Source organism: Emydura macquarii, unplaced genomic scaffold (assembly GCF_026122565.2).
Source record: "Emydura macquarii macquarii isolate MOO-44397 ecotype Brisbane River unplaced genomic scaffold, CSIRO-AGI_Emac_v2 contig_3122, whole genome shotgun sequence".
NCBI classification, from domain to species: Eukaryota; Metazoa; Chordata; order Testudines; family Chelidae; genus Emydura; species Emydura macquarii.
The window spans coordinates 5,876,295-5,901,332 of record NW_027133259.1 but is presented as its reverse complement, the minus strand read 5'-3'; the positions used below and the strand labels follow the sequence as shown (position 1 = coordinate 5,901,332).

The 25,038-nt window shown below is 42.4% G+C and overlaps 1 protein-coding gene across 1 annotated transcript in view; it reads right to left on the bottom strand.

Annotated features, from left to right (window-relative positions):
* Positions 1-25,038, bottom strand: part of CRACR2A (calcium release activated channel regulator 2A) — a 58,305-nt gene that overhangs the window by 21,499 nt on the left and 11,768 nt on the right. The window contains exons 6-11 of the mRNA XM_067531060.1: positions 24,099-24,245; positions 17,746-17,836; positions 14,469-14,564; positions 5,612-5,799; positions 2,236-2,307; positions 501-546 (exon numbers count right to left, since the gene is read on the bottom strand). Coding sequence (XP_067387161.1) covers positions 501-546; positions 2,236-2,307; positions 5,612-5,799; positions 14,469-14,564; positions 17,746-17,836; positions 24,099-24,245 — 640 coding nt within the window. The remainder of the gene's footprint in view (positions 1-500; positions 547-2,235; positions 2,308-5,611; positions 5,800-14,468; positions 14,565-17,745; positions 17,837-24,098; positions 24,246-25,038) is intronic.

The window sequence follows — 25,038 nt, the reverse complement described above, 5'->3', positions numbered from 1 at the left end:
GGGACCTAGTGTCCTGCTGCAGGATACAAAGTCAATGGGATTGATTTGTATCCATTGGCAGGAGGATAGGACTCTTAAAATGCAATTATCTTTGTCCAGTACTCAGATACTGCACTGATTTACAAACATTTAAAGAGATTATTGTTGATTGGATAAACACAATTGAATTTTAATTGTTCCATTTGAAGATTCTCATTCCCTCATGATTGTCTCTTTAGCTTCTAATAAACTAGGTTCATCAGTATTCACTTCCTTCCCCTAAAATAGCTTGAGTTTTATAGTCTAAATATTTGGCTTCCCGTGGGTTTTAGTTTTATTTAAGAAAGACCTTTTGTTGCCATAAATCTTGCTTTCAACTGGGAAGGTGCCTAATGTGGGGGAGGAGAGGAATAACACAAGAATCTCTTCCCCCTATAACATTCTGCCCCCTGGTTTTGGTGCCATTCTGATCTCTACAGAGATCTACAGATAATTAGAGTTATTAAATGATATTTGTTTACCTGTAAACATATGTCTCGTTCATCTCTGAGATGTTTGTTCCTTTCTCTGTAGGGGAAGTAAACAAGTAAAAAGCAGCAAACTATGGCAGAAATTTAGAATCTATGCTTGCTTCACTATTCAGCACGAAACCCAGATCTTTGGGGTCTTTACTTCAATATGTCTTTAATAAAGTTTTACATTGGTTTTTCTCCATAGAACTAGAGAAATGTAGGACTCTATAGGTGAACTAGTCCAGCAGTCCCCTGCACTGAGGTAGGACAAAGTATTATCTAGACCATCCCAGTTTGTCTAACGACCTGTTCTTAAACTCCCAGTGATGGAGATTCTACAGCCTACCTCTCCTGAACTCAATTTTTTCCCCTTAGATTTGCTTCCCACTGGATCTTACCTGCTAGTTCTCTGCATCTGATAAAGTCTGCCTTCTTGAAATCCATTGTCTTTATTCTGCTGTTTTCCATCTTTGACTTGAGCTAATTTATATTATCACAGGGCCAGTTCCCCAGCTGGTGTAATTCTTCAGTGGAGGCTACACTAATGTAGACCATCTGGCCCTCAATCTATCAACGTCAAATCAAAAGCTTCTAACATGTGGAAACAAGCCATGAACAATATTCTTCCTTTACTCTGAATCAAGGGGTTTCAAACTTTTCCATAGCTGGGATCACATCTTAATAGAGAGATTGGTGGACCCGCTTCCTGCCACAGCTGTGTAGACCAGTCACAACCATGTAACATCCGTGTGACAGCCACAGTGATTGCTGAAGTAGAAGAGTAGCATTCAGAAAGTAACAAATGTGGTTAGCTACTCTTAATGCAATTTATCTGCTGGAAATAATGGAGAAGATGCACTCCATGTGACAAGCCAGCTCTCTGCAGGTCTAAGCCACACCCCCTCTGGATGGTCACTTTTTCATGGTAGCTGGGTCACTGATAGAGGTTGATGTGTATTGCCCTGGCTAACAGAAAAATCCAGGTCAGCTAACCAAAGCTCTAGCAGATTCATCAACCTCTATCTGTGATCCAACCACCACTAGAGGGGGACAGTGGCGTACAATGGCAAACGCACTGCAAACCAACAGCGGGTCTCAGACTAGAATTTCGGAGCCTCTGATGTAATTGCACATGACCCCGTCTGCAATATTTTGAAATGCACAGTGGATGGAAGACTATTGCTCAAGTGTACTTATAATGCAGATAACAAAAATGTGGTGATATTTATTTTAAATACGATTTCACATTCAAAAGGGCATTAAACAGTGCCCAGAAAATGCTTCAAATGCAGTAGTAATACCAATAAAAAATGTTAGGCAGATAATCAGCTGGATTTTTTTTTTAAACAAATAGTCTCCACTCTGGATGAGCTACGCTTGATGCAGCAATGAAAGGCAAAAGGAGCTTTAAGCCATCTTTGAATCTCCCATATCTAGGGCCTGACTCACTACATAAGTCAGAGCAGCCTCACGACTATTTTGACCTATACTTGACTACAACAGCCTCCTAGGTATTATTTCACAGTACAACTTAGCCAGAGTGCAGCATGCCCTGACATAACCTCCATCTTTCCCTGGGGTGGGACTGTGATGGGACAGATGATGTCAAGATATTCCACTCTCTCCAGGCCGCTGAGGAATTTCCTTATGCTTGAGTTAATCCCCAAATAGCATTTCTACTTGGTTTGGGGTGATAGTTTTATAATGAGAATGCAAGAAATCCTGCATATTACATGTGTGTTACCTTAAGAAATCCAGCTGCTTAAGGAGTCCTGATTTCTCTCGCTGTAAAGTTTCTGTCACCCTGTATACCTCCCTACAACAGAGAAACAAAGAAATAGATCTGTCATGAGCATGATAACACAGTATTTATAGACTGCTTCCTACCACCTTGAGAGAGAGTCACTTGCGGCTCAGTTTTGCAGTCCTTACTCTGGCTAAACTGTCACTGACATCAAATGCAGCTCTGCCATAGCAAGGACTGCATGACCAGGTTATGCTAACTTTTGTTTTTTGGTTAGTTACTGCTGGTGGAATCAAACTAACAACCAAGGAGTTAGAAGATTTTCCTTTTCAGGCTCTTCATGCAGTCAATTTACTACTCTGGGATGCTGGAGCTAGTGTCTTTCAGATGATACTTAAAATTAAGGTCCTGATCACGTGTGATCATTAAAGATCCCATGACACTTTTCACAAGACTAGAAGCGTTAACCTTGCTGTGCTGGCCAAGTTTCAGTACAGGTAATGGACAATTGGGTTAGCCAGATGTCCTGATTGGATAAATGAGTCCTCTCCATTTCCTGACCTAAACTATTGTGCGGCATTAAACACATGGAGTCAAATCCTCAGCTGCCGTAAATCCGTATAATCCCACTGATTTCAATGGGGCTGCACGGATTTACACCAGTTGAGGGTCTGTCCCATATCCTTTTCTGCTTTTCAGTGGCGTGTGATGTGCTACTTGTCTGAACAGTAGATCAGCTTTTAACAGCTCAGTAGTGCCTTAGAGTCACTGGCCTGCAGTGCGGGCTGTGTTGAGCTACACCATTGCAGGAAGCACTGGGTGCTATCCAACGGTAATTCCATAAAGTTCTACGGAATCAAAAGTGCTTTACAAATGGAAAATCATCATCATCATTCAGTAGCTTGACCACAAGAACGGAGAGCAGCTGAGATACCACCGGACAGATTTCCTACTGGTTTCCTCATTTCCTTTAGAATCAGCATGCAACTGATTGCAACATGGACTTTGCTCTGTAGCTCACAAGGGAGGCCCCTCAAAGGGGAAATGATCTTGCAGGGAGGGGGAGGAAATACTTCCATCATTCACTTCAAAACTATAAATGACACATACAAATGTAAAAATGAGGCTGCATTCAAAACATAGAACTAGATCCTCAGCCTATGTAAATCAGGTAAGGATCTGACCCATGTGTTTTAAATGGACTCGGCTCCGGGTGGCTTTAGTCAAGGAATATTCCTTTCATGTTTGAGACCGATTAAATTAGCAATATCTATGTAGAGTTTGGTCCAATGGCCTTATGAAAAGAGCAAGCATTATTTGGCGCAAGACGATGTCCTACCCAGAGAGGTGCTGAGTTCCCACAGTTCTGTGCACTGATTTTACATTATCGGCAGCTGAAATTACTGGATTTGGGGGAGAAATAGTCATGAAACTTTTGCTGATTCTGAATCCAATTCAAGTTAGCAACATCCATGCTTTCCCTGATTGTTTTTCATGAATATTAGTGTGGGGGTAAGGTTCGTTAGGCATAAATGCTCATGGAAAGAGAGTTTGAGGCCTGTAGCTGGCCTTCATTTAGGGCCAGATTTTCAAGTGCTCAGGACCTGCAGTTGGGACCAGATTTCCAAAAAAGCTCATCTGCTATTTAGACACCTAAAGGCCAGCAGGTCCCACTGTGACACTTGGTGTTTTAGGTACCCAGATGGGAGCTAAACTCTTGAAAATCTGGCCCTACTTGTAAGAATCTGAGCCCTTCTGAAAATTCCAGCATTAAGGTATAATTACCCCAGTGCAGAGGGCCAACACAAGACTTGTTTCACTTCAGCCCAATTTCCATCCTCTAAATATTAGACCTTGCTGGAAAATAGTTTTATTTTTTCCCTGCAGAAAATGTTGAGTTTTGAGCAAAATATTGAAATCCAAAATGTTTTAGCTGAAAACAGAAATTCTGAAATGCTGCCACAATATCTCAAGGGAACTGTAGTTTAAATGCCTCATGTTCTCATTTTCCTCTATAGGCCAGGCTCCCTGGCTGAACTATATTTTGCATGATGTACCAGGGTCTCCTCTCTTGCTTGGGGAAGCTGATGCACCATGGCAGTCCCATAACTGAGATGCATCATGGGAAATGTAGCATGACCAGAGAGTCCAACCTATAGAGGAGAACCTGAGGCATCTGAACTACAATTCCCACAGGGAACCAAAAGGCATTTCTCAACCAAATGTAAGCAGAAATATTTCAGTTTTCATCATCCCCCGCCAAAAAACAACTTTTTGGCTTTCAAGTGTTCAGGTTTGGGGGAGGGTTGCTTTTTATGAAAAATTGAAATTTTGTGCAGAAAGCAGACACTTTTTGCAAAAATTCTGTTGAACTGAAAAGCCCTTTTTCTGTTGAAACATAGTTTCAGTGGAAAATATATTACCATCCCTCTACTAAATATCCCTTAAAATGGAAGTAGTGTTGCACAGGTCTTGTTCTGGCCCTCTGCAGTCAAGAACATCAAGAAACAAATGAGTTTTGCCCACCTCTTCTTGAGCAGTGCCAGTTGCTGCACAGCTCAGGATCTGAACCACCTTGTTATGGTGTGCAATGCTATTAATGTTGCCGATTTCAGTACACAGCACTAAGAATTTGCTTCTTTAAAGCAAAATAATATTTAAATAAACATGGTACAAAAAGTGGGACATTCTCCAACACCTTGAACTTTGTGTAGTCACTGTACGTAGCTTGTGAAAAGTGAGTTCAAAACAAGTGTGAAACGTGTCCACTTTTGTGAGTTGAGAGTTGTGTTTTTGCAATTCTCAATCACTGCCGGACGTCTGGTATTCAAAGCATACTCATAAAAGCTCAGCTATGTTGATCTGGGCATCTCATACATAAGATCAACTTGAGAATGCCCAAAGCCGTATTCCATGGTTAGCTAAAGTGAGGCACCCATTGTCATGGTGGCCAATACAAATGATATAAAAGCACACTGAAGTCATATCTGACAGCATGTCAGGTTGATCTCAGCAACTGGGAAGCAACATCCCACAACAGAGCAAGGTGGCAGCAGATTTGACATAGTGTGCCTTGCTTCAAAGTGGTTAATGACAACACCTTATGGGAAAAAAAATGAACAGCGCACAGCAGGGATACAACAGCCTGCAATGGCCCTGGACAATTGTTTGTTCCACATGTAACCATGTTTGTGGTTCTTGCATTAGTCTGACCTTGCATACACATGTTCATCAATAGTGTTTGCTGAATCCTAGTATGTCATCACCGACATGAGACTCTATCAACATCACATGTATTTTGCACAGACATAAAAGTCACTGCACAAGGTGAATCAGGTTTCCTGTCACTTCAAGCAAGGTTACTGGTGTCACTTACATTTCTTTTTCTTCATGTAGTCTTGAAGCCTCTTTCTGGAGCATCTGTAACTGTTGCTGGGCGATGATTAACTCCTGGGAAGTTCCCTCCAGTTCCTGCAGCAGCTCTTGGTTTGTTAGCTTCAGCTTGGTGTTCTCCACTTTGGTCTCATGTTTGTCGTTGTGTAGTTCCTTACACTGACCCTCCAGCTAGGGCGAGAGGGAAGAAAAGGAAAAGAGGAAATGTCTCTAACTTACTGAGCCATCTTAGCTTGGCATGAGGAGGGCTTTTTAATTTGAAAGTCTAAATGAAACCATTGAAAATGGACTCGTTCTCCAAAGTGGACACAAGGAAAGAATGATAAGAAAGTAACAGAAGCTCCTAGTGTGTATAAAAGAGCTGCATAATGGTTCAACCTGCTACTGAAACAGCAATGGTAAAGTAGGTTCAGAAAGCCAAGGTACCAACTGTGTTTGGTCCACATTTTTTTGAATGCAGCATGTATTTATTTTATGTTTGGAGATGGGACCTTGTTACTTAAGACATGTAATATCTACTTAGCAATATCGAGGGCTAGGTTGTCAGTCGTGCTCAGTAAGCCCTGGCAGCAGCTGATGGGGGGTTGGGGCGGGCTTGAAGGGGTAGTTGTGGGACTAGTTCTATGCTGAGCTGGGCCCTGCCTTAGTTTAGAACATCCTCAGAGGTGCTCTAAACGATGAGGCTGTTACTGCTTTTCCTCATCCCTCTACACTGGGGGGCTCGAAAGGTTAAACTTGGAGCGGAGTACACCAGCTCTTCACCAGTGGGGGCTCCCGTGCACCAGGATGAATCCCATCTGGATAGATCTGGCCAGAGTACAGCCCCTTTGTGCTGGTTGAAGGGTGCAAAAGGGCCATCTTGTGGGAGAGAACATGGCTCTGGAAGCAGGGGAGAAGAAAGTCATGGGAAATAAGGGCTATGGGCTAAAATCATAGACAGTCTGCCAGAAAAGGCAAATGCCATCCCAGAAATAGGTGAATGCTATTTTTGTTTTGTGGTGTTAGCAAACATGTTTTTTAAAGGATGCCACATGTATTGGGAGTTTTAAGGTGACACTAGATCAATCTTTGAGACAGACACACAGAATGAGAGGATTGGAACACACCTTCTGTTTGTCTCTGTTGTGTTCCTGGAAGGCAAAGACCGACAGCTCTGAGTTCAGTTTGGGCAGCTTTCCCTACACAGATCTGCCAGTTTGAGCTAAATGAATAATTGATTTTTCAGTTCAGTGGCTAAACCAAAAAAAAAAAAATCCAGAAAAAATTCTGTTTTGGGTAGAATGAAACATTTTGACTTTCTGGATTTTTTTTTCCTGGCTGAAATCATTTTGCTAAATTTGATTCAAATTCAAGAATAGTTTTGGTCAACCAAAAACTGCATTTTTCAGAAAATAGTCTATTTGTCCAGAAAATTTTGCCCAGTTCCACTACCAACTTGTACCTCAAGCTTAAACACTTCTTTTGTTCCCGTCACAGATCTCTCTTGAGTGTAAATGACTAGGCCAGCGTTTCTTTCACAGGCTCACAAATAGTTCATCAGGAGTAGCTGATACCTGACCATTGAAAGCCAACCTAAGTTGTTTAGTTTTGATCACAAAAGTCACAAGGTATTGTTTTGTTTTCCTCGGTGGATGAGGGAAACACTTATAACTAAGGCTTAAAGCTTTTGATACCTTGGTACATTAAATATTGACAAATTTTATACATGTTTATATATGTATGCTAAAGGTCTAAACACTAAGTTGGGTTAACTCGAATGCCTGGTATTAAATGAGGATATGGGTATAATAGGTATTGCAGAAACTTGGTGGAATGATGATAATCAGTGGGACATGGTAATACCAGGGTACAAAATATATAAGAATGACAGAATAGGTCACGCTGGTGGGGGAGTGGCACTACATGTGACAGGAAATAGAGTCAAACATAGTAAAAATCTTAAATGAATCAAACAGTACCATAGCATCTCTACTGGACAGAAATTTCATGCTTGAATAAAGAGTATAGCAGTATTGACCATCTGACCAGGATGCAAAACAGCTGTAAACCCACTATGACTGGCTGGTTAAACTGGGGTTTTGACTGCTTTGCATTATCAGAGCATCCAAAAGAAGCCAAAATCACCAGTTAATTTGGTCTAGAAACTTTTTTAAATGAAACCTTAAAATTTACAAAATGTGGCAAAAACTGCCAAGAGACTCCAAAACTGTGGATCCCAAGGTTTTTTCCACACCAGCACTATTCTCCTATTCCTGATAAGGCAATTTTTTTTCCTTTAAAGAAGCAACATCAAGAAAGCGGAGGTGTGGTGTTTAATCCCTATTTTGCTTCAGTCTTCACAGAAATGGTACAGGGGAAAGAACAACAAGGGAGAAGGCATGCAAGGCAAAACAGGAAAAGAATAGGTTAAAGAACATTTAGATAAGTTAGATGTATTCAGGTCAGCAGAGCCTGGTGACATATACTTAAGGAATTCATTGAAGCAATCTTGTAATCGTTAGTGATTATCTTTGAAAACTCATGGAGGATGTGAACATCCCAGGGGACTGGAGAAGGGCACACAATACCTATCTTTAAAAAGGGGAACAAAAAAGGTCTTGGGGATTATAGACCAGTCTGCCTATCTCTGATACCTGGAATGATACTGGAACAAATGATTAAACAATCCATTTGTAGCACACCTAGAGGATAACTGGACAATAAGTAGTAGCCAACATGAATTTATCATGACCAAATCATGTCAAACCAACCTAATTTCTTTCTTTGGCAGTGTTATTAGCCTAGTTGATGGGGGGGAAGCAGTAGACATAATATATCTTGATTCTAGTAAGGCTTTTGACACAGTTCCACATGACATTCTCTTAAGCAAACTAGTGGTTGAAAGACTGTACTCATACAGTAGTTGTCAATGGGTCCCTGTCAAACTCGGAAGATGTATCTGGTGGGATCCTGCAAGTTTCAGTCCTGTGTCTGATACTATTTCATATCTTCATTAATGGCTTAGATAATGGAGTGTAGAGTATGCTTATAAAATTTGCAGATGACACCAAGATGGGAAGGGTTGCTAACAGTGTGGAGAACAGGATTACAATTCAAAACGACCTTGACAAACTAGAGAATTTTTTGGAATTCAACAAGATGAAATTCAATAAAGAGGAATGCCAAGTACTTCACTTAGGAAGGAAAAATCAAATGCACAAGTACAAAATGGGGAGTAACTGGTTAGGCAGTAGTATGCTGAAAAGGATCTGAGGGTTAGAGGGGATCACACTTTGAATGAGTCAACAATGTGATGCAGTTGCCAAAAAGGCTAATATTATTTTGGGGTGTATTAAAAAGAGTATCATATGTAACACACAGAAGGTTACAGTCCTGCTCTATTCAGCACTGGTGAGGCCTGTGTCCAGTTCTGGGCACTGCATTTTAGGAAAGATGTGGACAAACTGGAGAGAGTTCAGAGGAGAGCGACAAAAAATACAAAAGGTTGAGAACCTGCCTGTGAAGGAAGGTTAAAAAATGGGTGTGTTTAGACTTGAGAAAAGAAGACCGAGGGGGGAACTGATAGTCTTTGCATATATTACAGGCTGTTATAAAGAGGATGTTGATTGATTGTTCACCATATCTAATGAAGGTAGGACAAGAAGTAATGGACTTAATCTGCAGCAAAAGAGTTAGGTTAGATATAGGAAAAACTTTCTAACTATGTGGGTAGTTAAGCTCTGGAATAGGCTCTGAGGGAGGCTGTGGAATCCCTGTCACTGGAAGTTTTTAAGAACAGGTTGGACAAACACTTGTCAGGGATGGTCTAGGTTTACTTGTTCCTGCCTCAGTGCAGAGGGCTGGACAAGATGACTTCTTGAGCTTCCTTCCAGCCCTACATTTTTATGATTCCGTGTTTTAATGAGGCAATTCTTTTTTATGCAAATTTGTCCCCCTACCAAAAGCATGAGAATAGCAAAAACTTCAAGCAGAGATCAAGTATAGAGAATCTCAGTGCCAAAGGGTGAATATTTGAGGACATTATGACCATCTGAAAACAAAAGTTTACAATGGCAATTGATTTGGAAACAGTTATGGCAGGTGCTATAGAGCATCCATTATAATACTGTAGTAACACAGGGTCTAATCTTGCACATGATTACTACAGGGCATAGTACTTACAACAGTGAGTATAGAGTGATTCAGTTCGAATTGTGCATGGTAGTAAATGTGTCAGTCAGACACGATCAGACTAGTGAGTATGTCACAAACATGTGTAGGTTTATGCTAACACAGCAATTCAAATTATTTACATGACCCTCTGGGTATCTGCTAAGTGTTGGCTGGACATTAGACTAGAAACTTCCAACTACGCAAGTTTCCCATTTGGTGGAAGGACTCTTTTGGGTCAGATTCTCAGCTGGTGTAAATCATTGAAGTCCGTGTTCATTGGAACCATTGAAGTCCGTGTTCATTGGACCTGAGAATCTGGTCCATGCCAGAAATCCTGTTGTTACCCCAGATAAAACTTAACTTAACTGGAAGGTACCTTCAAGGCAAAATGAGACCTAGCTTCATCAAATGTTGGAACCCTGCCCCACAAACAGATAGTTCCCCTGTAATTGCCTCAGTGGCAAACATTTTCCTTCCTTCTGAACTCATCATCCCTTTTCATTTCCTTCTCCTCCTAACTAACACCCCCTCTTCTTCCTTATCCAGCCCCAACTCACCCTCTTGTATACCTAACCAGATTGCCACATGCCTTCCACTTCCTAGTCTAGACCTCCAGCTAACCATCCATCCAACCTCCCCCAAGGACAGAAACTCAGCTACCCTTTATCCCAATCACAGACCCCATCTACCGTCTTCTCCCAGTGCAAGACTTCTACTGAGCCATGTTAATGTGCTGCCTCCCTTATACACACATCTTAGCCAGGCAAGGTCAGTGCTCTCCGTGCTGAACCCAGCTACCTACTCTTTGAAATGCTAGCATGCTATGGATTTGGGGATATTACAGATAATATGCAGTAGGGGAGCATGCTGACAATTCAAGGTGGTGGCAGCTGGCAAACGGGACTGGGCCAAGGAATTTATTGGCTTGCAGTGGCTCACTGTCCCTGATGCATGATCTTGGACCTACATTTGCAAGGATATAGATCCCTCTGTATTTGCAGAGCCACACTCTGTTGGCCTCTGGGTTCCCTGTCAGCATACATTTGGATCAGCACTTAATCTACCCTTGTCCATACACAGCAGCTCTGCCAGGTGATCCATAAGGGACCCTCTCTCTGGCTGAGTCAGTAGCAGCAGCCCTCAGCTTGTCTTGGCTGGCAGGTTCTCTTCACATATTTTACAATCCCTCACACTACAGGAATAATTACAATGGGTAAAAAATGTAAGAACAATTTTGCCTAATTAATGCAGTTTGGAAAAAGGCATTTGTCTTGTTCTCAAGAGATTCTTTCTTAATCCAGCAAGGATGTTGTAATTAAATAGCCATCACTCATTCAACGAACAACTGTAATTGGCAAAGTCCATTTCAATTTAAGAGGAAGGGAGAAGGAATTGACTAAGGCACGAATTAGACACTGAGAGCCTAATTCTGATCACACATCAATGCTGGTGTAAAGCAAGAGTAATTCCACAAAATCACTGAAGCTATACCATTTTAAAAACAGGTGTAAGGAAGAAGAAGAATTGGGCCCCAATTGCTGGATATGAGGAAAGAGATAAACGTGAAAACTAAGCTTTGTACAAAACTGCACTGAATTACACTGTTGGGTGGAAAAATCAGAGTTCATTACTCAGCTGGAGAGCAGCCACATCTTATAATTTAGGATGGCTAAGAGCACCACTCTGCTGTTAAAATGACAATAAACTGCACTTGAAATCTCTATCTGACTATATATACCTTTCATTGACAATAAAAATAAAAGAAGAAAATCCTGTCAATCCAGTGCTGGCTTCTTTTCAACAGCATGTCCATATATAAAAGGGGCATTTGGATTTTATAGCAGTGCATAAATCCTGTCCTTCAATAGCATGACTCTTGGACTGGAGAGAGAGAGAGAGAGAGAGAGAGTGTGGCTATGTCTACACTGTCAGTGGCAAATTTCACTGACGTCAGATCAATTTAATCCGGTTCAACTGAGTGGCAGTGAAGACCTGCTCAATTGATTTGGAAGTTGATCTAATAAAACCACCTCAAAAAGCGTAGCGCTGTGTCAATGGGTATGCATTTCCCATTGGTGCAGTGCAGCAGAGACAGAGCACTAAATGGAAGTTATGAAGTCGACAGGACTTACTCAAGCTATGCCGAATTTCGCCGGCAGTGTAGACCAGGCCTCTCTGTTTGTGTGTGCGCGTGCACATCTAATCATGAAGTCCTTACTCAGACAAAACTTCCACTGAAGTCACTGTAAATTTTGTCTGAATAAGTAAGGATTAAAATCCAAGTATAACAATTTCAAGTTTGCCCAGGCTCTTACACCAAACAGTTTAGAAGAAGATACAGCTAAAGATTTTCAAAGAACAACCTTTCTCATTGATAATGAATGTAAGTCATTGTAACTCATTGATAATGTAACTCAATGTAACTCATTGATAATGAATGTCTAAATCTACTTGGAAACAAAATATCTAAGATTAAAATATAACCATTATAAAATGATGAGTAATAATATCTTACATATATATAGTCAGTTCCACCCTGAAAGAACCCAAAATGCTTTACAAGCCCTCCCCCCCCACCCACAGTACATTTAATCCACTGCTGAAATACAGCTACCTCTTGGGTGGAATGTGGCAGATATTTAGCACGCAGCCCTGCACAACAGCTGCAACAGGCAATGGAGAAAAATACTACAATTTGTAGCAATAGGGTATGTTTACACTGCAAATTAAAACCTGCAGCAGCAAGTCTCAGAGCCCAGGTCAGTTTACACAGGGTCACATGAGTCAGGCTGCCAGGCTAAAAATAGCAGTGTAGATGTTCTAGGTGAGGAACCTTGGCTAGTTTCAGATCCTGGGCTCTAACCTGAGTAGGAACATCTACACTCCTTTTTTTAATGCTGCAGCCCAAGCCCAATGAAAGTCAATTGACCCAGGCTCTGACGCTCAATGCTGCAGGTTTTTCTTTGCAGTGTAGATGTATCCAAAGGTAATTGCCATCAGTTGGCTGTTTGGTGACTTATATGAAATGAAAATGATGGTCTTAGTCCAGTTCCCGAGGGGGCAGGTCTCCACATCACACACAAAAATGCATTATCACAGCTGGCAAACTAAAAACCCAGTTAACACTCTGGTACCCAGGTGCAATGCCCATTGACTTCAGCGGGAGTTGGATCAACTCCTCAGAGGAGAATCCGAACACAGCATAGCTAGTGGAGACAGAACTTCTCTTGCTCCTCACTAGAGTGGACCTTCAGGTCACCACTACCAGAGAGAGGTAGTTATATTTCCTTTGTCGTTAAATAGAGGAGATTTGTCTCCAGAGCTGTCAGTCTCAGGCCTTCCACCAGCAGTGAATACACTTCTTAAATTGTATTAAATCCACCTCATGGCCACTATGGATACAACTTGCTGGGATTTATGGCAATTTTACAGAATAAAAGTATTGTGCTTCCCCAGACTGTGGAACAAATTACAGCAGACACAGATTTGGCAACATGACAGGCTGGTGAGAACAGTGAGCATCATTGCATTCTCACGTACATGCGTGTAAATCAGGGGGCACTCTAGTGGAACCAGTGGAGATTCACTGCCATAAAACTGACACGGGATTGAAAAGAATCAGGTCCATTGGGCTTAGGAGAGACTTTTATGGCACTAATTCTCAGTACAGCCAAGGAGCACTGGGAGCAATCTGGGTTGGAGGCATTCAATGACAGCTTTAAGATACCACAGCAGTCTCCAGATCCCAGGCCGTCCAGGCACTAGGCTAGTCCCTGGCATAAATTAAAGCAGCAGGAAGCTGTTACATGCACAGAAGTGGTCTAACAAAGTGGAAAATCAGGCCCATTGTTTTCATGATGCCTTGTGAGAGAAACTCTTACTTTAGAAAGCAAAGGACAATGGGCAAACTTTTCAGGAGCATGTACATAAGTGATTTAGGAGCCTAACTCCCATTTTCAAAAGTGATTTAGGGACCTAGCTCCATGAGATTCAGGCTGCTAAGGGACAGATTTGTAAAGGTGTTTAGGCAACTAAAGATGCCGATTGGTAGCATTTTTGAAAATTCTACTAAGTTCCTATCTGCCTAAGATCCCTTTTGAAATTGAGAGACGGATGCTTTAGAAAGTTTTACCTTGTGTGTTTATATAACATAGCACAAACTGATAGTGTATTATTCCTTTATAAGGATATGAATGTGCTGTTCAATAATAAAATCAGTAAAGAGAATATATACATTATGACACGATCCAATGATTGAAAGTTGAAGCTTCAGCCTGGAAATAAGTTGTAAATTTCTAACAGTCAGAATAATTAACCACAGGAACAATTTATCAAGGGTTGTGGTAGATTCTCCATCACTGACAATTTTTACATCAAGATCGATGTCTTTCTGAAATATCTGCTCTAGGAATTGCTTTGTGGAAGTTCCATGGGCCGTGTTACACAGGGAGTCAGATTAGATTATCACAATGGTCCATTGTGACCAGGGAATCTATGAACCTCTATAAAGGACATTAGGGTGGATCTGCAGCTTTCATGGTGACCTCTTACTTCAAATGGCTTTTATTTAAAAATAAAATTCTCTGAGTTGAAATATTCCTAAATATGTGAAGAAAAGAAACTATGAAGGAAAATCACAGGGGCAAATCAGAATTATCTACAGTTCTTTATATAATGCGGTTAAATACCCTTTTCTGTTTTTGAACCAGTTGTTCCAGTTCTTGTTCTTTTGAACTGAGTTTATGTTCCAGCTCTTGACTGCGGGACTGAAACCTCTCTGTATCCTGCAAAATCAAAAGACATCATCATTAAACAAAAAAGCAGGGCCTTCATCAGTGCAGCATGGTTCAGGGGATAGGGCCTACGACTAGGCGTCAGATCTGGAAATAAGTAGATTTTTAACAGTGAGGGTGACTAACCAATGAGACAGGTTTCCTAAGAATGTGGTGAATTCTGCATCATTTAGGAGGCCAGATCCTCAGCTGGTGTAAATTGGCATTGCTCCATTGACCTCAATGACTGAAGTCAGTGCATCTATGCCGATTTATGCCACTGGAGTTTCTGACCCACGTAGCAGATAAAATGTTCAAAATTGCCTAATGGATTTACATTAAGTTCCATTTTCAAAAGTGACTTAGGCACTTCTGAGCCTATGTCCATGAGACTGGGGAGTCTATGTCACTTTTCAAAATGGGGCTAAAACTGCTAAAATTGCTTCTGTGTGTTTGAAAATGTTACCCTGGATGTCTTTCTAAAGGAGTACCTGTAGTTCAGCCCCCAATTACTGAGCTCAGTACAGGAAATACTGGATGAAATTCTATGGCCTTTTTTATGCAGGTTATCAGAAATGGTGCCTTCTAGCTTTAAAATCTATCACCTGCAATGGTGAGAATCAGAAGCAACTCCACAGAAGTCAACAGAGTTACACTGGTGTAAAAGCAATATAAGCGTGAAGAGAATTAGGCCCTGGGTGTTTACATCCCTCTCATTACTGCAGTGGCCCCACAAGCGTTTGCTTACCAAATATTCTATTACAGCATTTGAGTAGCTGAGAATCTCTCCTTCTCTCATTAGGAATTACTCCTTGGGACAGATTCTCAGCTGGTGTAAATTATCAGAGCGCCAATGATGGAGCCCTCACAATTCACACCAGCTGAGAATCTGCCCCCTTAGGTCTTCAGGAAAACTCCTTTAGAGAACAATCAAAACTCCCTCAAGGGGGTGGGTGTATGAATAATGAAATGGTCCCCTGTCTTTCCCCTCACTCCTAACAATATATTTAATGAGGCAATTTCATGTACATTAACTGGCTTCTTATGCAGAAAAATACACATCCAAATGAATAAGACATAATAACCATTTCTCTAACACAGTCCTCAGTCAGCAGGGTGCCAAATACCTTAAATAACAACAGTTTGTATTCATTTGCCTTCTTAACAATTTCTTTTTAAGTATTTTTCAACCATTATGCTTTTCCAGGAATAGGTAATCATTTTCTTTTTCATATGGCATCCATACGTCTCTGCATTCTGTAGGGGCTTTGTGAACTTTGACTTTAGGGAAAGAATTTAAAACTCCAAACACCAGAAAATAAACACTGAGAAATAATACTTCTTGCGTGTCTGACAACCAGCAGTGTGGGTGTTCATGAACTTTTAAAGAGCTAAACTAAAGTTTACCTGACAGTCTATAAAGGCCTGTGATAGGGATTATTAATGGAATTGATGATGCCTTCTTAATGATAAATTAATTAGCAGTTACCGCTATAGTTTCTCATAGATAAGAATCATTACTTCTTATTTTTGGATTTACGATATAATTTCAATAGTGCACTATTTTTATTAGAGTGTACAGACCAATCTCTTCCACGTCAACTTTCATCATGAACAATCCCAAAGCATTTCACAACTTTCAAGTGATATACAATGCTACACATGGAGATTGTTTGACTCACCCCTGAAATTCATCCAGCTCTGGAGTGGAACACAGCTGCTGTTTAAGGGTCTAATCCAATGCCCAATGAAGTCAATGGAAAGATTCCCACTGACTTTAGTGGGACATAACTGTACGAAATACACACTACACAACAGTTTAGGGCAGGAAGTGAAGAATAACGTACCCAATTGAAACTAAAGGGCAACGTTTTAGACAACATGTGTCACATATATGGATTTGCTCTGTATTTCTGAATACTGTGTTCACCAGATTATTGGGATGATTATGGTATGAATATATTGGTTTAATCCAATAGGTCTCTGTATGCAAAAAACAAGCAGGAAGTTAAACAATGGCTCAAAATGAGTCACTCCTCTAAATACTAGGGGGTTAGGAGACAATGCTGGATAGGAAAAGCCTGGAAACCAGAACATCAGAAGGACTATAGCGGTTTAAAAAGAGATTCTCTCTCTGCAGGGGTGGAAGTGGGGTGTTGTTTAATAGTTACTGAGAAGCCCTTTGGAGAGGAACCAGGCTGTGACAGCAGCACCCCACTGTGCCTGCCTTGGTTCTCATCAGGGATGGTAAGCCCCTAGGTAAGATAGAGGTGTGTGTAGACTTCCTGGTGCTTTAACATCCTTTTTCTCTTATGCTTTGTTCCTATCGGGGTAAATCCTTTGTTTAAAAAGGCTGTCTGGTCACTCTATTCTCCTTGGGCCACAAATTCCCAAGGGAAGGTTTGCAGATACTAAACTCAGTTGGACTTGCTGGGTGAGCACAGGAGATACACAGGGCAATGTAGGGCCATGTGTAAGAAGGGGAGAATTGTGGAATTCCACCCCAGGATAGGTAGTCACGAGGCCTGTCCCCTGACGAGTTTCACTCAGGGCAAGTAGGGGACCGAGGCACAGCTAGCTCTGTAAAAATGAAACCATTGGGGGCTGGAGCACATAATTTATGAGGAAAAGCTGAGGGAATTAGGCTTGTTTAGCCTGCAGAAGAGAAGAGCGAGGGGGGATTTGATAGCAGCCTTCAACTACCTGAAGGGGGGTTCCAGGGAGGATGGAGCCAGGCTGTTCTCAGTGGTGGCAGATGACAGAACAAGGAGCAATGGTCTCAAGTTGCAATGGGGGACGTCTAGGTTAGATATTAGGAAAAACTTTTTCACCAGGAGGATGGTGAAGCACTGGAATGGGTTACCTAAGGAGGTGGTGGAATCTCCATCCTTAGAGGTTTTTAAGGCCTGGCTTGACAAAGCCCTGGCTGGGATGATTTAGTTGAGGTGGGTCCTGCTTTGAGCAGGGGATTGGGCTAGATGACCTCTTAAGGTCCCTTCCAATCCTAATATTCTATGATTCTCTGAGGTAATAAGTGAAATTATGTTTTATCTTATATTTCTCCATAGACTGTCGTTTTGGGGGCTTTCTTTTGCTCTCGCACTGGCTGAAATCAATGGAGTTACACTGGTGTAAAAACTGGTGTGACAGCAGAATTAGGCCTTCCATATCTATAATAAAGAGACTCAGTCACCTTCAAGAGAAACTGCTCTTTCTCATTTTTGATTTGCTGCTCCATTTCCTCATAGAGATGTTGAATTTCTTCATCGTAAGCAGCTATTCTCCTAATAAGAGAGAAAAGCACAGCGAGAGGGTCTTTGTAGCATTATTTCAAGTGAAAGGCTCACAATTTACCAGTTTAGCATCACATTTCTGTTTTAGCACAAGACTCGAGGGAATGATCCCAAGAGCAGAAAAGTAGTATTTATATATAGCAGGGTCACAGAAAAAAAACCAAATAGCTTCCCGGGGGGAGAGCAGTAACAGTACTATAGCTAATAAGGCTGTTTATTTGATGTTTTTAAATTGCCAGCGCACTATATGATGGCTGTTTATCAGGCATTCTTAATGACAGCAGAACCTAAAACCTAAGGAAGAGAGAGCCGAGATGTGATGCTAAGAACAACAATGAAAACGCTGGAAGCCAAAGTTTCTAAATTAGAGCTGGTCCAATAGAAATAAAAGTGATCTGTGAGTATTTTCAAGACGCAGCTTCACTCCACTGTTATTTAGGAGATTGCATTACATCATGACGGACGATTTATTTCTGAAACCATGAAGGCATCCCAAAAGTTTCAGCCCAAAGAACGACTTGTCTGAAAGTTCATAGCGTAATGTGTCTTTAGCGGTCTCTCTCTATTTTGACACGTGTTCCGCATTTATTTAAATTTTTAATCATCCAGGCAGGGAGCAGAAATAAAGTGTACTTTGCACACGACTACACAAGGAACAAGGGATTGAATTATCAAGCCCACTTTTTTCGGATTGCAACTGAAACAGCTGCAGGTTGGCACCTGGATGGACTGAGCTTGCATGGACAATTAGACAGACTTCGTTAGCTTTGGGCTAGGTGAAAAGGGAATAAAAATATATTTTTTAAAATGATCAGCAATTGAAAAGTCACTTCTCAGCATGTCCAGGGCATTTTTAGTAGAGGTTTTGTGACATCACTGCACATTATCCCCACATGGTCTGGCAAGAGGTGTTGGACCTGGGTAAGGGTTGTTACTCAGGCAATTTGCAGAGTGTAACTGTCCCAGTGAAATACACAAAAGCCTCAAAAGTCTTCACATGAGGAACAGAAGAAAAATAGGGGATACAGAAAAAAATCATTAAACTTTTTAATTACAATATATTAAAGACCTGCTTCTCCTCTGATATACACCACATCAAATCAGGAATAACTCCAGTCAAGTCAACTGAGTTAACTGATACAAGCAACATCAGAATCAGGTCATTTTTTCCCTCCAAATGTTCACAATGCCTATCATTTCTAACTTGCATTTTTCATCCTTTATAGATGTACAGCCAGCCTTACATTCTGGCCCAAAATACCCAAGGCACACTGTTCTAAGAAAACAATAATCCATAGAGCAAATTCAGAGTTTACTTGAGTGGGTGGAATTCCATGGAACTATATAAGACTAACAATCATTGAACAAGATAGCACATGAATGCCAAGGTTGCATCTGTAAAAACAGTTTTTGCCCAATAATATGTCACACTGATCAAGGTTAGGCTGGTTATATAATGAAAGACCCTATTACACTGCATATAAAGAACACACTAGTCAATGCTGCCACCAGAACCATAACTGAATTTTGTTGCTTTTGGGGGTTAAAAGGAACAACTTTAAGGTTGAATTCATACACTGTTGTTTTTGGCACTGAATATTCTCTATCTTGTGTTTGCAAAGACAGAACACGGCTCTAATCTGAAAATGACATTTGAGAGACATTTTAATATGTTTGTTTGTTGTCTGCATTAGCATACTACAAGGGGAATGACATCTGCAGGCTAAACACGCCCAATGTTTTCATTATTGGTTTAGTCTCCATTCTTAAAGCTGGTCGAATAATAATAAGAAGATAATTTATCATCGTTATTTAAAGCATAACATAATTGTGAATAATTTATTCTGCAAGTAGTGGGAAAAATTCATCAGATAAATTATTTGCTAGATATTTATTAGCCATCTGCAGAGGTGGTAGAATAATCTAAAGAAATTATAACCAAGTGATTTATTTAGTGAAAAATGCCAAAATTAATCATAAAAAACAACTCCCCCATTCATCCTGAATACGTTGACCAACTTTAACTGCTATATAATTCCAACACTATAATGTAGTGCAAATTTGTCTTTACAATAATCCTATGGATAATTTATTTTTTGTTACAACACATTGACCAAGCTAGACCATAACTCTAATTAGGACAGCGAAGGTGACATGCTCAGGTTATTATCTTCTGGGAGGGGGTTAGTGCATACATGGGATAATTTCATTTCTGCCTATTATTTTAGCTGTAGTGTTTGAATTTTGTCCACCATTGTTCATGAAAACACTTGGTGAGAACAGCTCTTACTTCAAATGAAAATTAGTGTGCTGGGTATTTTATGGGCTGATCCTACAAGGTACCAAATGTCCTCCACCTTCTTTGAAGTCAGACTCCGCTACGGACTTTCTTTTTGTAACCTTGGAAAAATTGCTTCACCTCTTGGGGTGTGTAGTCGGGCGTCCCTCCCCCTCTGGGTTGGAGGGAGGCCACACTACGTTACGGTCTATTGACAGGGGGGAATTAGCCAATCGGCAGTTTAGGGGAATTCTAGTCCTCAGGCAGAGCAGAGTGACTGAGCAGTCTATAGGCCTGGCTGTCAGATGGGGTACACAGTCTAGGGGCTCTGCGCCCTTCAGCGGGTACAAAGCCAAGTAGTAGCCTATAGCCCAGGTCCTCAAGCTGGGTCGGGCCAATGAGCAGCCTATAGCTCAGGGCCCTGAAGCAGGGACAGAACGAACAGAGGTTTCGGGGTAAGGTAGAGGGCCCAGGTCTCTCATGGGGGAGCTGCCACCCCAGGGGTGGGTTGGCAGGAGGTAGGGGGACATGGGCCCACCCAACTCCACCTGTCCCATCCCAGGGCCCTAACAGTGGGGGAGCAACCGTAACGTGCTGACCGGGGCTCAGACCCCAACACAGACAAATTGCAGTTGGCCACTCCTGGGCTACTTCCTACTCTCCCCTTGAGGTGTACCTGGGTCCACAGTGCGTCCTCGGTTACCCTAGGGTAGGTGACCAGTGGCAGCCCTGGTGGTTCCCCTGCAGGCACAGGTTCCCTGGCGGGCAAGGCATCTCTGGGCTTGGCAGCAGCCTGGAGCAAGCCAGATGCATCTGTTTCCCTCACTGTCTCGGATACCACTGAGCTGGAGGCCCTGCCTCTTATACTTCCTGTCCCACCTACTCACTGCTGGTGGGAGAAGGGAGGTTGGTCCAGCTCCACCCACTTGGGTAGGAAGGGTGGCTCCTCCTCCTCTGGCTCGGAGGGAAGCCACACCGCCTCACCACAGGATGGTATTCACAAGATGACTATGTCCAACATCTAGGAACCATTGGCATTCACAAAACCCCCACTCATCTGCCACCTAATCCTGTAGTTGCCTACGTTTCCAAACTTAAAGTCCCCCCAGATGCTTAAATTTCAGCATCTGGGCATGTGCACCGTCCTAAGTAGAGGGGTGTGCCTACATCCTAACACCACCAGCCCAGATATGGGTTATAGGGTACTCTGTCTCAATGTCTCCAGTTGAAGTGGTGCCACTGTGTATAAATAATTATATATCCGTTGGGCCAGAGAAAGAGTGACTCTAGAACTTAGTGGGGAGGGCACCTTCTTGGAAAGTGAGAGATCCCAGGTTGGAGATTCCAGCTTCACATCAGGCAGATGGGGGAACTGAACCTGGGTCTCCCACACTGAACCCTAACCACAGGGTTAAAGGTTATAAGAGGGGGAGGAAGGATAAACTGAGGAGGAGGAAGAAGAGGTTTTCTTGAACAACTGCTGACCTCACTTAGATACTTAACTCCAGGAAAGGAGTGAATCTCCAGTCTCCGTTGAGGTGCAACTGCCCAATCTAAGTGCTATTGCAATACACAAAATACTGCAATATGGAAGCACAAAAGCTGGATCCAGTCTTGCCCTCCTGTGGACTAGGAATTGCTGGTACCACTGCTCTGCTTCTCCTAGAGTCCCTGGTGCCATGGCCGCTGGAAGGATGGAAAGATGGGGGTCCAGGCAGGTGCACGTGGTCACATTGCCACTCAAATTTGGCCCAGTTGCCCCTCTGTCCTGATGAGGGCATGTGACTGGGCCAGATCTCAGCGTGTGGCATTGTGATGCAGCACATGGGGTGGTAACCCCACTCAAATTTGACACAGCTTCCCCTCCGTCCTGAAGTGGGGATGGCCAGGCCAAATTTAAGTATGTGGCGTTGCGACCTGGTGCACGAAGTTGCAGCGCCATTCAAATTTGGGCTGGCCTCCCCTCTATTGTGACAAAGGGGCACCTGGGCCAAATTTTCAGCACCAGTCAGTGGCCAACGGCAGGGGATGTCCCTGGACCCCATGTGTGCGTATCTTGTTGTGCCCTTGATCCAGATACACCTTCATATAAAAAAGATGATATTTCACTCAACTTACTTATGTATTCACCATTGCAAAACACTGTTAAAAGCTGGCCTACTCAATGGAAATTTCCATTCAGTTTGCACCCCCTGTGCGCGTAGTGTCAGTGGAATGTTAACATAGCAGTTCATTGACACCAGCGTGCACGCTTGCAGTATGCTCTTCAAGCCATTATCTCTTGACCAAATGGCAACTGATTTTCACCAGAATACAGAAAGACACTCCTGGACATGGGGAATACCTGCGTGCAAATTTCAGGTTCACACCATGTGATGGGGTGTTTACCCCCACCCCGTGCCTCGAAAGGATGAATGCAGTCTGGGAAGGGGGCTTATTAACCCAGGACGTCTCAGCTGAGGGGAGTCAGGTGGCCAGGTAATCCCTTGACTGAGTGAGGGAGCCCAGCTGAGGAGGAAGAGTTGGGCTGGGTATAAAGGCAGGAAATGGGGAGCAGAAGAGGGCAGTTGGGAAAGTCTGCAGCCACTCCCTGGAAAAAAGGAGGTGCATTTGAAGGCTACAGGGACAGGTAGCCCATAGTTACTTCCTGGGAAGGGGAGTAAGGAGGCTGACAAACCCCAGAGAGAAGGGAGAGCCAGATGTTAGGAAAGGGCTCAGGGAAAGGCAGTAAGGTCCAGGAGGGAACAGACCTTGATTGTGGGATAAAGGGTTCCTGAGTCAGAACTTGGTGTCGAGGGTGGGCCCAGGTTCCTCTGCTAGGCACTGAGGGAGTGGCACCATGGGGCAGTGAAGGGGAAGATGGCCTGAGCCTGGAGAGAGACTTTGAAAGAAGGGAAAGCCCGGAAGGGAAAGTGCGTTGAGTGACCTGGCCAGAGGGCTAAGTCACGAAGAGACACATGCAGCGAGAGAGGGGCCGCAGACCCTAAGAGAGAAAGGAGGCGAGATGGCGTGCAACTGTGGGAAGGGGCATTGACCTGACTGGCTATTCCCCAGAATGACCAGGAGGAGATGCCATCCTCGCGGTGAGGGGAACACCATGCCACACATCACATCTCCCTAAGGGGCTAGAGCTGCACTTAAAAAAAAAAAAAAAAAAGTCATCCTTAAAAAAAGGTGTGTCTTATTTCACTGTCTTTGATCTCAAAAAAATGATACCTTTTGTGCTCAGACGTTCCAGGAAAACACACTCCTCGGCTGGGAATAAATGTGTTAAATTTCAGCCTGAAAAGTAGAAGCTTGCCAAAGCTATCAGCATCTGAAAATTACATTTTATAATGAAAACAGAGTTGGAACTTTACTGATAAGCATCACTATGTGCTCCCCTTGTATTGTGTACGATGACTTTACTCTTCCAGAATTCTAATGGAGTATACCAGCTGGTCTGTGTATTTTCATCATGCTGGGCCAGATTCACTGGTACTTTTTGACTGCTTTGTGCTGTTCCATCATCACAAAGCAGCTGTAAATCCAGTTTAATCGGCAAGTGAAACTGGATTCACAGCTGCTTTGCACAGAGTGCTGTAAAGCAACCAGAGTGCACCAGTGAATCTGATCCGTTATGTTTTTGTAAGAATATTTTTTATACAGACGGTCTGTAAATGGACACCATAATTGTAGCTATAGCTTCTTAAACAGAATGAAATAATAGACATTTGTGAAAGAATTTCAGATAAGACAATCAGTGAACAGGAAAGGAAGAGCTAAATTTAGCCAATTAGTTCTGTGTTACAAATCATTTGACCAATCTCGTGATGACTGGCTAATGTTTGCTTTAAAATCTCTCTTATCAGTAGATAATCTTCAATTTTCTAGCAAGCTGATTGGTTGACAGAAACCCTGTTGGATTTTGACGGCAAGTAGCACATAATACATCTGACATGCTACAGAGAGAACACAACAAACAGATGTACAAACTTTTTCAGGGCACACTCCAATTCATTCTTTTCATTATCGGCTTCTTGGAGCTGGGAAAAAACTCTGGCCAGGAGCTCTTCAAAATTAGAAAGTAAATGAGGTTCATCTTTTCTCAGCTGCGACCAAAGTTGTTTTATAATGTTTTTGCTGATGGATGAAAAGAAAAGAGAACAAAGCATTTGTTAGGAGATAGGATTTTTCAGGCTGGAGTAAATGTTTGCAGCAGCCTAGGAACACAAAGAAAGTTTCGGCAGATCAATGGTCAGAACATAAGACTTGTTATCTGCAAGGGCTATTTATACAGGTCCAGAGTGCGACTGGCCCTTTCGCAGGAAAACAGGGAGGGACTGGTTGGAAGAATATGCAAAGAGCTTCTTTTCATGAGTTGTCTTGGCAAAAGGGCTCATTACAGTTTCCATCCCTGTGAATGAGGGCGCTCCATGCACCCTTGGGGCACATCTCATCCTAAAGGAGGCAAGAAATGGAGAAGGTGAGGGCCATAAGTCACTCTTCTCTGCATAGACCCACAGAGCAGAGTGGGGTACTAAGAGGAGTGGACTTCACCACCTGTGCATTCCCCAGTACACCAGGAAGCTTGGGGAGGGATTGTGTCATCTGCCCCTCTCCCCCATCACTACTAGTGTCTGAGCACCACAGAAGTAAATAAACAAAATGTCACACACGCAGTATGGACAAGAACACTAACCCAGGAACCTATCCCTGCAACAAACCCCCTTGCCAGCTCTGCCCGCACATCGACTCTAGTGACATCATCACAGGTACTAACCACATCAGCCACACCATCAGGAGCTCATTCACCTGCACATCTACTAATGTAATATACGCCATCATGTGCCAGCTTCTCAGTGCCCACTTTGGGCTCCTAAGTCACTTGGGCACTTGAAAATTTTACCCTTGATCTATTGCTTCACCAAAATTG